Genomic DNA, 14,486 nt, shown 5'->3' on the forward strand with positions numbered 1-14,486 from the left:
GGGGAAAAAAAAAAAAAAAAAAAAAAAGGAAAAAATCTATACTTTACACTTTCTCTCTCTCTCCCCTCTCTCTCACCCCTCCCACCTACTACCTATTTCTCTTACTTACCCTACCTCTTCTCTTTCTCTCCTTGTTGTTACATAGTTACTATTTCATAGTGTTATCTCCCGCGGACCAGATACCCATGTTGGAGGAAATAATTCCAATATAACCAATTCTAAGAAAGCTATAGTATTTAAGAAAGGTTGTAAAATACGTCTTTGAATCTGTAATGGGTAAGAGATAATCAGTAAAGAGCAATCCAGAAGGAAAGCCCTGACCCTACGTTCAGCTGCAAATTTAGTATGAAAGGATTCAAATAGAATTTGAAACTGAATTTCTTTAAGGAACCCTGTAACTCTGGGGGCTGTATGATCTTTCCAGCCTTTAGCAATTAGCTGTCTCGCAGTTATAATAATTGTATTAAATATATTTATCACCCTTTTAGGGCGCAAATCAACATTAGTTAGAAAAACTACCTCATCAACAGTAAATGGAGCCATATCTTTATAGATTTTACTATACCAGAATCTTATCTTTTGCCAATATTGTTGGATCTTAGGACAAGACCAAAACATATGAAGAATATCCCCCTATCCATAGAGCACCTTGGGCAAGCATAATTCTGAGAAGGATAGAATCTGGCCATTTTATCTGGGGAAAGATAATAATTGTTGACTAATTTCAGATGCGCTTCTTTCCATGATATAGAGACTTGTAATTTTTCTAACTCTAGGAAGCTTCGCTCAATCCTATTCTCCTCTAGTTCAGGCAAGTATTTCTTCCAATAGTTATATAATTTATCTACGCATAATTCACCCTGTCTAGCCAGAAGAATATCGTAGATCAATGATATTGAAGACTGACCCAAAGAAAATTGCCGGATAATATTCTTAATATCCAACCAATCCCTTAGAAATTCAGTATTCCATTTTTGCGTAAATATATAATGCCGTAACTGGAAATAGGCAAATAGACTCGAACAATGTAGATTAAACCTTTGAAATAATAATTCTGAGGATTACAACTGATTATCATCAAATAACTGATAAACATAGGTCAGTCCAGCTTCAGCCCATAATCTAAACACTCTCTGATTAATACCCGGAGTAAATTCCGGATTCCCTACTATTGGAAGAAATTCAGAAAAAAATGGCGAAATTTTTAATATTCGACAAATTTTATGCCAGGCCATAATAACATTTTTAAAGGAAATTAGTTTACTAAGATTTGAGGGTAACTTTTGTACCGGGCAATGAAGAACAGCTTTCAAAGAGAAAGGGGAGATCAGAAATGATTCTAGCTCTACTGACACAAACTTATCTACCCCTGTAATCCAATCGAGGGCCAATTTGACTAAACTAGACAGATTATAAAACCTAAAATCTGGCATAGCAAGCCCTGCCCTGGAACGTTTTTGCATCAGTCTACTAAGACTAATCCTCGGCTTCTTATTACCCCATATAAATTTAGATAGCCAGGACTGTACATTACAGATATCTTTATTGGTCATAAATAACGGGAGGTTTTGAAAGAGATATAGAACTCTTGGAAAGATAATAGTTTTAATCAAATTAATTCTCGCAGTCAGTGAGATAGGAAGCGAGGCCCAATTTTCAAGATCATTTTTAATTTTTTGTAATATCGGAGGAAAATTTAATTTATACCAGATTGTTGGGTTTCTATGGAGGGTAATACCTAAATACCGGAAGAACTCAACCACTTTAAAAGGATGATCTTCCCAATTGGATCCTTTCTTATATAACCAGAGGAGTTCGCTCTTATCAAAATTAATTTTATATCCTGAAAAGGAGGAAAAAGTTTTGAATAGTTGTAACAATATGGGGATGGAATATTGCGCCTTATCCAAGAATATTAACAGATCGTCAGCATATAAGAGAGTATTTAACCTAAAGGAACCCAGTTGAATCCCTGATAGCCTATCCCACAATAAAATAGCAAATGGCTCCAATGCCAAATTAAAAAGCAATGGAGAGAGGGGACACCCTTGCCTTGTCCCTCTTTTAAGTGATATATATGGGGAAGAATGGCCGTTGATGCAGAGAAATGAAATCAGATTTTTATATAAATTTCTAACAAATTCCAGAAACTGGTTCTTGAATCCAAACCGCTCCAATGCTGTAAATAAATACTTCCAATTCACTGCATCAAAGGCCTTCTCAGCATCTACTGTTAGAATAGCTGCTTCAGAAATCTTTTTAAATTGTTCATTCTTAGAGTCTAAATTCCATGCATAATCCAAAAATGTAGTGACTTGACGTATATTCTTAAGAGAATTCCTATCCCTCATAAATCCAGTTTGATCTGGATGGATAATCCCATCTAATAATTTGGCCAGCCTGATCGAAATAATAGCAGTCAGCAATTTATAATCAGCATTGAGTACTGATATAGGCCTATACGACCCTTGATCTTTCGGATCCTTACCTTTCTTTAAAATCAAGGATATACGTGCGGCAGAGAAATAATTAGACATTAAATTACTAGAAGAAAAATAATAATTAAACAGATTCACTAATGATAATTTTACTTCTTCCTTCAGAATTTTATAAAATTCTATCGGAATAGCATCCGGTCCTGGCGATTTATTAAGGTTAGCTGATTGTATAGCCTCAAGAACTTCCTCCTCTGAGATGGGTCTGTTGAGCTCTGATAAATTCTCCTCCGAAATACTAGGGAGATTAACACTCGCCCAAAAATTTGATGCATTGTCCACATTAACCTGTGTTTCCGAATAAAGCCGTTGAAACACGTTAAAAAACGTCTGACTAATATCCTCTGTGTTAGAGTACTTTATGTTGTCCACTTTAATAGCCGATATAAGATTCTTGCTTTTTCTCACCTTAACTACTCTAGCCAAAAATTTGGCTGAAGTCCCATAGTGTCCTCTAAATTGATAGTTTATTTTTAATTCATCTTCCTGTGACCTTTGTTTAAGAAAGATATCTCTTTCCCTTTTCAATTTACAATATCTATCCCAATTGTCTCTTGTCTGGTCAATATAAAATTTTCTGAGAGCATTTCTAACTTGTGCTGTTAATTGTAATTCCTGCTTCAGCTTTTTCTTCTTCCAAGTAGATAGATAGAGTTTAATGTCCCCCCCTTAATACAGCTTTCGCTGCCTCCCAGAATACCTCTGGTTTACTAAATTGTCCTATATTAAAGGTAACATAGTCCTTCCACTTCTGTTTTAACCAATTGCTAAACCTAGGACTGTCAGTCAAAAATCGAGGAAAAAAAAAAGACGTATTCTGGGTCTTAGGGGGGGAAATAGCCACCAATGTGAAAGAGATTACCGCATGGTCAGAAATAACAATATCATGGATATTTGCTTCTGATCTACATAAAGAAAGTGGTTTAGAAATTAAAAACATATCTATTCTCGAGAATGTCATGTGGGATTTAGACTCACAAGAAAAACTACGCAGTTCTGGATTTTTAAATCTCCATATATCAATTCATTTTAATTCATGGCAAAAAGATTTGAAGTATTTTGCTACTTTGTTGTTTTCACGTAAATTTTTTGAGGACAATCTATCTAGAATAGGACATAACGTCATATTAAAATCCCCCCCTAAAACTAAATTAGCTGCAGATAATAAAAATAATTTACTTCTAATAATTTCCCAAAAAATAGGGGGAAAAGAATTGGGACCATATATATTGCAGATGACAAAATTACACTTATTAATCTGAATATGTAATATCAGGTATCTTCCTTCTGGATCGGACTCCTTCTTCACAATATTGTAATCTAAATTTCTATGAAGCAAAATAGCTACCCCATATTTTCTTTTAACTCCTGGAGCTGCAACACATTCACCTACCCATTTACACTTTAATTTCATAGCTTCTGCCAAATTCAAATGTGCTTCCTGCAACATCACAATATCGGGATTAAATTTCGCAAGATGTTTAATAATCAATTTGCGTTTTCTGGGAGACGTAATGCCCCCTCCATTCCAGGAGAGTATATTAATCCTAACTGTCATTAGATAAATTTAAAATATAGATACACCGACAAAACACTTTTAAACTAAGGTCTGAATTAACTATAAACCCAGAGGTGGGAGGAGAAAGTGAGAGAGAGGAGAAAAAAAGAAAAAAAAACCTAGATAAAAAAAACTGCCCATCCTATACCAGCAACTAAGCCCGTATAGTGCACCTGCGAAATATTCAAACTTAAAATAGTAAATGCTCAACATCAATATAAATTCTTTTTTCCATTTAACACTATTAATGTAAACTGCAACCACCCAAAACATATCTATAATCATCATAACAAAAACAAAAAAAAACAAAGCATACATAGGCGCATAGCACATCAATCTTACTTAACACAATTTTTCCTATCTGGAATAAATTAATTTCCCTAATATACTACAGGGTACTAATAAATTCATGGGCCTCTTGGGGGTTATTAAAAATTCGTCTAACCCCATTTTCTTCTATCATAATCTTTGCGGGGTACACAACCCAGGCTTTAAACCCTTTATCAATAATCTTGGTACATAACGGGATCATCTGTTTTCTTTTGGTAGATGTTTCTATTGAGAAATCTTGAAACATTAATAACTTGTTTTTTTCAAACACAAATTCCCCCATCTTTCTATATGCTTTTAACAGGTTTACTTTGTCCTGAAATCTGAGCAGCTTAAAAATGCACATTCTGCTTCTATTACCCCTAGCCATATTTGTTCTACTGTATCCGACCCTATGAGCTCTTTCTACCTCTAGGGGGAGTTGTTGTTCAGGGAAACCTAGTGCTTTGGGTAATAATAGAGAAGTAACTTTTATAAGATCCTCGTACTCAGGGGACTCAGGAAGACCAATAATTCTGATATTATTCCGTCTGGAGCGATCCTCGAGATCCTCCAGACGGAATTGTAAACCAGTAATCTTGCAATCAAAATCTTGGATTACTTTATCTTGGACATTAACCCGGTCCTCTAAGTCAGAGATCCTATTTTCCGCTTCTGATATCCTTGAGGCAAATTGCTTGACCTCATTTGATAAAGAAATATTGTCTGTAGAAATACTACTGAGCTCCTTCTTAATATTATCAAATTGAGGAGTGAATACGTCGGTTAATTGAGATACTAAACTACCTATGTCTAAATGGGATATACCACCCTCTGATACGGGGTCCAATGAGGTATCCGCACTCCTAACCTTTCTATCCTTGCTTTTGGGTGGCATTATGGGGGAACTCTGTTTCATGTGTATAATATATCTTTCCATATACTCTGTGATTACTAACAGTGAGTGTGAAAAATAAAGCAAAAAAAACAAAAAAGAAAATGTGAAAAAAGTGATCAGATCCAAGGGGAACTGACGTCCCTAAAAAAAGAAAAAACTGTAAGTTAAACTTCAAGTGTGTTGGTGATGTATGTGTGTGTGTTTTTTTTTTTTTTTTTGTTTTTTTTTAAGTGACTGTTTTTAAACTATAAGTGTATACTTATAATAATTAGTGATATTACGGCCTATTATCTCACACAATTTATTGTTATGGAAAGCGAACACCTGTATAGATCAGCAATTACAATATACAAATAGAAATTAGTAAGGGTTATATCCTTTAAACATACGTAATTTAACCAGCATATCTTTGGCAATATAATATATCATTTCTCAATGCAATTAATAAACTTATACTAAAAGGAAAGCAGGAAAATTGCATATACAGATCTATATCAGCATAAAAGAGGATCAATTTGTTTAACTGAAATTGAACAATTACTTAACAGACTAAATCCCTCTTTTTCTCTTCTCCTCTTCTCTCCTAAAGAAAAAAACCAAACAATGACACCAAGAGAAAACCAACTGTTAAGCAGGAAATAAGTGTACCATCCATGGAACATATAATGTAACATATAATGTAGAACATAGGTAAAAGCCAGATTGCACAGGCCTAATCTCTAGCTCTCTATAGGCCTCCAGGTAGCATAAGGATAGTCTAGAGAATGAAAAACACCATCTTCAAGATAGTCAGGAACCGATATACTATTGCTCCTTATATCTTAAGGCAGAGTTCCTCTTTATGTACTAATTGTGGCAGCTCTAAATACAATCAGCTGTAATCAGTTCTGCTATACTTTGGCACCTGTTGCAGAAATACTCCTAATTCTTCTTAGGGAACACTTCAGGCTCTTGTTACCCCTAAACCATCCAAGGGGGAATAGGTGAACAGGAGAAGGGGGTAATACAAATTCACCAGATAGGAAAAACGCCACTTCTCCCTAACTTGCGTCCATTCAGCCCCTCAAGGGAGCCACTTAGCATCATGAACCTCCTGTGAATCTTCAGCTCCCAGGAACCAAAATACCCAGTGTATATGAGCTATGTCTGTAAGCCAGATATGCCTCACTAGGTACAAACAAACATTTGGCAGTCCGCTTAGGAAACCTTATAGAGGTGAAGCCGGGGTTTCTTCCCGCTTTCGGTCAGTCAGGCCAAACAAATGTGACGCTCTTCACCGCGAGGAGGGCGCGCTCCCCACAGATCTCTCTGCAGGCAGACTACCCCCTCCTACAAGCGGCTACTCCAGTCAGCGAGGCCAACCACTTCGCGGGTAATATCTCTCTTACCCGACTTTACTGTCCTTCTCCTCCAATCTGCCGGTTTCTTCTGCGGTAGTTTGCGGTATCCACCGCCAGGCTTTACCGCCGATAAAGGGCTTCCTCTGCTCAGACGTAGACTTCGTCTGAAAAACCTGCAACCGGTCCCAGGAATTCCGGATAGCGCAGGAAACTTAGCTGGGGGAGATTTCCTAGCTCCTTTCTCTAGAGCGCCGTGAGCCGTGCAGCGTGTCTAACGGCCCCGCCCCCACCGGAAGTCCTCCTCACACAGTCCCCTCCCTCACATTAATGTTTTATCCACTGACATCATCAGTTATAGCTATGACTGACCCCTAAAGTGATAAAGTAGTGTGTGTGCCAGACCACACAACGCATAATACTTACATAGGATGAGGAACAGTTGGTCGGTACATATAGAGATGTTTTTAACTCCTACAGTTAAAGGGACAGTCTATGCAAAATTAAACTTTGATGACTCCAATAGGGCATGCCATCTTAAACAACTTTTCAATTTACTTTTATCATCAAATTTGCTTTGCTCTATTTTATTCTTTGTGGAAAGCTAAACCTAGGTAGGTCCATATGCTAATTTCTTAGCCATTGAACTGCCTCTTATCTTAGTGCATTTCAACAGTTTTTGGCAGTTAGACAGTGCTAGTTCATGTGTGTCACATAGATAACATTGTGCTCAATCCTGTGGAGTTATTTAAGACTCTGCACTGATTGGCAACAATGCAAGTCTGTCAAAAGAACTGAAATAAGGGGCAGTTGGCAGAGGCTTAGATACAAGGTAATCACAGAGGTAAAACGTGTATTAATATAACTGTGTTATAAGCAAAACTGGGGCATGGGTAATAAAGGGATTATATCTTTTAAAACAATACAAATCCTGGAGTAGACTGTCCCTTTAAAGTTAGCATCAGAGCAGCAATGCTACTGGTAACCAGCTGAACACATCTGGTGAGTCAATGGCAAAAGACATGTGTAAAATCACCAGCTAGCTCCCAGTAGTGCATGTCCACTCAGGGTCGGTTTTATTTTATGATTCAGATAGAGCATACAATTTTAAACAACTTTCCAATTTACTTATATTATCTTATTTGTTTCATTCTATTGATATCCTTTGTTGAAAAGCATAGCTAGAAAGGCTCAGGAGCTAGATGCTGATTGGTGACTGAACTTGTATGCCAATTTTAATTGACTTACAAGTGTGTTCAGCTTGCTCCCAGGAGTGCATTGCTGCTCCACTCCCCCCCCAAAAAAGCCAAACAAAAACCTCTCATCTTATCCAACTACATCCCCCTCTGATTGTATGGTTTTATCTTAGTCTTAAAAAAAGGGGGGGGGAGGTAAACTGCCCAATATGAAGTTCTTGAACAATAAATGTAAATGAATTGATAGGGTCTTAATGTGGTTATCCTTATTTTGATAAGAGTTTGCTAACACGGGTTTGACACCCACATGATAGAAAGCAGAGAGAGGACTCAAAAGGGTTCAGGATAAAAGCATGGTGACAAATGGCTTTTAATAACAAAAGCACATTACTTGGGCAGGTCTAAGCCTAAATAGATACCCAGTAGAGAAGTAACACTCTCCTTAGACGTCATCCTATTGGTTATCAGTACTATATTAGTATGTATGTAACAAGGGCACAGATTCTTCGTACTCCACTGGTTCAGTTCTCCTGGGAAGTCTTGCTAGCCATACAGTGGCTCAGTCACATATGGATAAGTAATATTTATTTAATCACACATTTGCATCTCTGTTCCGATGCATGTCATGCAGGAAACCACATTTACTACTCCAGAACCATTATTTTCATGCAAACAAAATATTTTGCAATATTTAAATGTATTACTACTCACATCCCCCCCTCCCTTCGTGTTCAGCACTAGACCATTAGCGCACTGCCAAGCTGAAGGTGACTTTAAATATGTGTTTAACCTCTTTGAGGTGTTTCAACACTTAGGGCCTCATTTCTCAAATTGTAGAGAGGTGACAGTCACCATCTGTGTTACAGAATTTTGGGCAAAACAGTAAAAAGGACAGTTTATTCAAAAATTTTCATTGTTTAAAAAGATAGATAATCCGTTTATTACCCATTCCACAGTTTTGCATTACCAATACTGTTATAGTAATACACTTTTTACCTCTACGATTACCTTATATCTAAGCCTCTGCAGACCGCTCCCTTATCTCAGTGCTATTTACAGACTTGAATTTTATCCAATTAGTGCTGACTCATGAATATGTTATCTATATTGCACACATGAATTAGCAGCGTCTTGCTATGAAAAGCTATAAAAATGCAGTCTGTACTGGCGTAGAGACAGCAGAAATTTAGAGGTTTAAAGGTTATAAAGTATATTAATATAACAATGTTGGTTGTGCAAAGCTGGGAAACGGGTAATAAAGGCGTTATCTATCTTTTTCTAGTAGTCTGTCCCTTTAAGGAAGCAGCTGTCATTATGATCTTCAAAGCTTGATAAATGAGACCCCTAGATCTGTTCAAGCAGAAGTACAATTACCTAATTACCAGGAACATTAGAGCATTCTAGTATTTCTTCATGATGTCCCTTTAAACATACTTCTGCAACTGTTTTTTTATCAGCTTATTACCTATTTTCATTTTGCTGTTGTTTTGCCTATAAACATTATGAAAAAGTTAATATGTAACATAACAAACACATGTATGGGAGAGAAAAAAAAAGTAAAATAATCAGGAAAATGGCACTTACCCTGCAACGACAATAAAAAAATCTAAACGGTTCCAGGTGTCTCCCAAATAGCATTTCTTTCCAAAAATTCCTAAAGCAAACATCTTGATAATCATTTCCACAGCAAAAAACGCAAAAATGAAATCATCAAAACCCTACAGGAAAGAAAAAGACAGAAAACTAGTTTAAAATAGGGACATTAACTCCTTTGAATGACAACATATTAATATGCAACACATAATTATGCATTGGCTTGCAACAAATCTCTAGCAGCCAAGGGGTTAAACTGCCCTATCTCCCTATGAGTTTTTCTTTGAATTTACTAATCCATTAGGTTTTACAATTTCTGGGCTTTGAAACTTGATCCCTCCTTAATTTATGACGGTTAGCTCTTTAGTGCTGTGCTTTCATTACCCGTAATTTTAAAGGTCAAATAAACAGTTATAAAAAAAAAAGGATGAATGGTCAAGATTTTTTTTTAGAAGTTTCAAGGTTCCTACGTCAACAAAAATGCTTTCAATATATCAGTAAAATAATTTAAACCCTTTCCACTCCACCTTTGTGTGTTCATTCTGTCCCAAACATGAGAGTAAACTGTGCGCATGCACATCTAGGCTAGTGCTTGTGCAGGGTGCTAGCGCTGTCATTCATTGGGCTAGATTTATAGAAGCTTGTGAGATTGCAGACGGCTCTTGTTGTAAAGAAGAGATTATGTTCTAAATTCATTCAGCATCTTTTCAAGCGTATCGTTACTACGTATTCCACCCATTAAACGGACATTAAAGTCAAAATTATCTTTCATGATTCAGGTAGAGATTGCGAATTAAAGAGAGTTTTCCATTTTCTTTCATCATCAAACTGTCTTTTTATATGCACACTTTATGAGTCACCAGCTACTTAGGGTTGCTACCCCGGCCATGTTTTCCTGGACCCTTATCATTTACACATGCTCTGAGCTACTACTGAGCATGTGCAAGAGTTCACAGTGCATACATATATGAATCTGTGATTGGCCGATAGCTGTCACATGATAAAAGGGGACACCAAATTAAAGTAAATTATGACATTTGTTAGAAAAAAATCTACTACTTATGCTTATTTAAAATTCAGAGAATGTGCTATTGTGTTTTTATTATGCACTCGCTGATTATGCAATTCTATTATATTTAATGGTCCGAACATTTATAGTTCTGTTAAAGGGATACTAAACTATAAAATTTTATTTTCTGATTTATATAGAACATACAATTTTAAGCAACTTTCTAATTTACCCCTTTTAACAATTTTCCTTCGTTCTCTTGGTATTTTTATTTGAAAATCAGGAATGTAAGATAAGCAGTCAGCACATTTTTGTTTCAGCACCTGGGTAGCATTTGCTGATTGGTGGAAAAATGTAGTCACCAATCAGCAAGCGCTAGCCAGGGTTCTGAACCAAAAATGGGCCGGCTGTTAAGCTTACATCCCTTCTTTTTCAAATAAAGATACAAAGACAATGAAGAAAAAACGATAATAGGAGTAAATAAGACAGTTGCTAAAAACTGCATTCTCTATCTGAACCATGAAAGAAAAAATGTGGGTTTAGTATCCCTTTAATTGACCCTCACACATATAACAAGAACCTATTGCTATGTGTTTAAACAATTACATCTGCAATAACTTCAGTAAATTAAACTGTCTGGAAGTGTAGAATATTTGATTACTGTGATGTTTTCTTTTTGTGCATATGATACAGGGGTTAGATATTTGTTTTAAAAAAAGGGATTTTATTAAATCTACATTACTGATGCTAAGGGCTTCACTGACAAAACATGCAGGTGAGACGCATGAGTAGGCAGCTACTCTCATATAAGAAGCAGATGACTTGCACAAACAGGTGAGTGAAATAGGACATTTATTTTAGCAATAATTAAAGGGATAGAAAGGTCGAAATGTCCATGGTTGCATTTCAAGTTTTAATAGAATCATTTTTGCAATATACTTCCTTTAGCAAAAATACTTCTAGTAAAAGCTATTACTGTCTTTCAGTGGCATACGCAGATATGCTGGGGGGGGGGGGCGACGACGACGACAATGCACCATGTATTTAAACACCATGCCTGATAAGAGAGCTGGTTTTGATGTGGATTGCATCAGTGAAGACTTAATTTGTGTCAAGCCACTGCTGACTCTCTGAGAAGGTGTGGCGTTTTAATGCTAAAGCTTAAAAGCAGCAATAATTTTTACTAGAAGCGTTTTGTTAAAAGAAGTATATTTAAATTTTGACCTTTCATTGCCTTTAATGCTCTTCAACTGCAACAGCTAGACATACAAGTAACTTCTCATAATGTAAGTGGTCTAGAATCGCTATTAGCTTTTGCCGCTTTGACTGATCTGAAATACAGCATTGTTACCATTATGAGTGCAGTCCCTCACTGTATATATTTACTGCTATGTTATATCATATATATCATAGACACTACTGTGCAAACGTTTTAGGCAGATCATTCCAAACATCTTGGAAAACTAATGCCAGTTATTCTGTGGATTTTGGCAGCCTAATTTGCTTCTGTCTCTTCTGGCCATGACATCACTTCCAAGATTCCTTGTTCTTCTTTACGCTGACAATGATTCTAAATGACTTTGGCTGTATGTTTAGGGTTGTTCTCATGCTGAAGAGAAATATGAGACCAGTCAGATGCCTCCATGATGGTATTGAATGATGGATAAGTATTTTGCTGCACTCCAGTTTCTGTGTTTTCCATGCATAGTTGAGTCACTTGGCCTTCTTTCCAAGTAGGAGCTATGGCTTTTTGGACGTGAGTCCAAAGTGGTCTTCCATGAAGACCACTTTTGACCAGACTTCTCCGGACAGTACATGGGTATTCCAGAGTCCTACTGGTTTCTGCCAATTCTGAACTGATGGCAATGCTGCAAATCATTTGATTGCTAAGGGAAGTAAGCACGATGTGTCCATCATCTGCTGCAGTAAGTTTACTTGGTCGACCACTGCGTCTACGGTCCTCAACGTTGCTTGTTTATTCAGTAGTGCTTGGTCAGCACATCTGGAAACCCCTGTCTGCCTTGACATATCTACCTGGGAGAGACATTGCTGATGCAGTATAACTACCTTGTGTCTTGTAGCTGTGCTCATGGTGACTTTTGACATTAAACTTCAGCAACCTCACCTTGTTAGCAGAGTTTGGCTGTTCCTCACCCAGTTTTATTGCCCCAGCTGTTTCTTTTTCAGCTAATGATTGTGTTTTAACCTGCATATTAAATTGATGATCATTAGCTACTGCTTGGTAAAATTGTTTAATTGTGCACCTGACCATTTACCTACAAAATCCCTGACTTTGTGCAACTGTACCTAGAAGAATTGATGTTGTTTTGCAGGTAAATAGTGGTGAAACCAAATATTGATTTGATTTAGATTTTTCTTTTATTTACTTACTTAGCACTATCGGCTAGATTACGAGTTTTGCGTCATGAGTGAAAAAGCTTCATAATGCTGCTTTTTTCAATACCGCTGATATTACGAGTCTTGCAGGTTTAGCTGCACCGCACACTTTTTTGGCCGTCACGCAACATAACTACTGCACCTTTTAAAAAGTCCTTTTTCAATGGGACTTCCATAGCGCCGGTATTACGAGTTTGCCTCTCCGGCCAAAAAGTGAGCTGCACAGCCCATAACTACAAGATCTGTACCGCCACCTGAAAGTCAGTAGTTATGAGTTTTACGTTACAAAGCTGTAGAAAAACTCATAACTAAAGGGTTACAAAGTACACTAACACCCATAAACTACCTATTAACCCCTATACCGAGGCCCTTCCGCATCGCAAACACTAAAATAAAATTATTAACCCCTAATCTGCCACTCAGGACATCGCCGCCACTATAATAAACATATTAACCCCTAAACTGCCGTACTCCCGCTTCGTAAACACTAGTATATTATTAACCCCTAATCTGCTGTCCCTAACATCAGACGGCATCTTCAATCTTCATCCTTCCGACGCGGAGCAGCTCCATCTTCAAGACATCCGTTGCGGAGCATCCTCCTTTAAATGACATCATCCAAGATGGCGTCCCTTGAATGCCGAATTCAAGAATTCTATCAGTCAATCGGAATTTAAGGGTAAAAAATCCTATTGGCTGATGCAATCAGCCAATAGGATTGAGCTTTAATCCTATTAGCTGATCCAATCAGCCAATAGGATTAAGGTTGCATTCTATTGGTTGTTCCAATCAGCCAATAGAATGCAAGCTCAATCCTATTGGCTGATTGCATCAGTCAATAGGATTTTTTACCCTTTAATTCTGATTGGCTTATAGAATTCTATCAGCAAATCGGAATTCAAGGAACGCCATCTTGGATGACGTCATTTAAAGAAAACTTAATTCTTCAATAACCAGTGAAAGAAGAGGATGCTCCACGCCGGATGTCTTGAAGATGGAGCCGCTTCGTGTTGGAAGGATGAAGATAGAAGATGCTGTCTGGATGAAGACTTCTGCTCATCTGGAGGATGACTTCTTGGCGCTTGGATGAAGACTTCTCCCAGCTTTGTTGAGGACTTCTTGCCGCTTGGATGAAGACTTCTCCTGGCTGGATGAGGATGGATGTCCGGTCTTCAAAAACTGTAAGTGAATCTTCAGGGGTTAGTGTTAGGTTTTTTAAGGGTTTATTGGATGGGTTTTATTTTTAGATTAGGGACTTTGGGCACAGTAAAAGAGCTAAATGCCCTTTTAAGGGCAATGCCCGTCCAAATGCCCTTTTCAGGGCAATGGGAAGCTTAGGTTTTTTAGGTAGGTTTTTATTTGGGGGGTTGGTTGTGTGGGTGGTGGATTTTACTGTTGGGGGGTTGTTTGTATTTTTTTTTACAGGTAAAAGAGCTGATTCCTTTGGGGCAATGCCCCGCAAAAGGCTCTTTTAAGGGCCATTGGCTGTTTAGTGTAGGCTAGGGTTTTTTGTTTTATTTTGGGGGGGCTTTTTTTATTTTGATAGGGCTATTAGATTAGGTGTAATTAGTTTAAATATTTGATAATTTCTTTTTTATTTTGTGTAATTTAGCATTTATTATGTTTTGTAATTTAGATAAATATTTTTTTGTAATTTAATTTAATTTATTTAATTTTAGTGTAATGTCAGGTTT

At 37.1% G+C, this 14,486-nt stretch overlaps 1 protein-coding gene across 1 annotated transcript in view; it reads right to left on the bottom strand.

Moving 5' to 3' along the window:
- Positions 1-14,486, bottom strand: part of CACNA1G (calcium voltage-gated channel subunit alpha1 G) — a 686,261-nt gene that overhangs the window by 379,483 nt on the left and 292,292 nt on the right. The window contains exon 3 of the mRNA XM_053708713.1: positions 9,378-9,511. Within this exon, the coding sequence (XP_053564688.1) occupies positions 9,378-9,511 (134 nt within the window). The remainder of the gene's footprint in view (positions 1-9,377; positions 9,512-14,486) is intronic.

Source organism: Bombina bombina, chromosome 1 (assembly GCF_027579735.1).
Source record: "Bombina bombina isolate aBomBom1 chromosome 1, aBomBom1.pri, whole genome shotgun sequence".
NCBI lineage: Eukaryota > Metazoa > Chordata > Amphibia > Anura > Bombinatoridae > Bombina > Bombina bombina.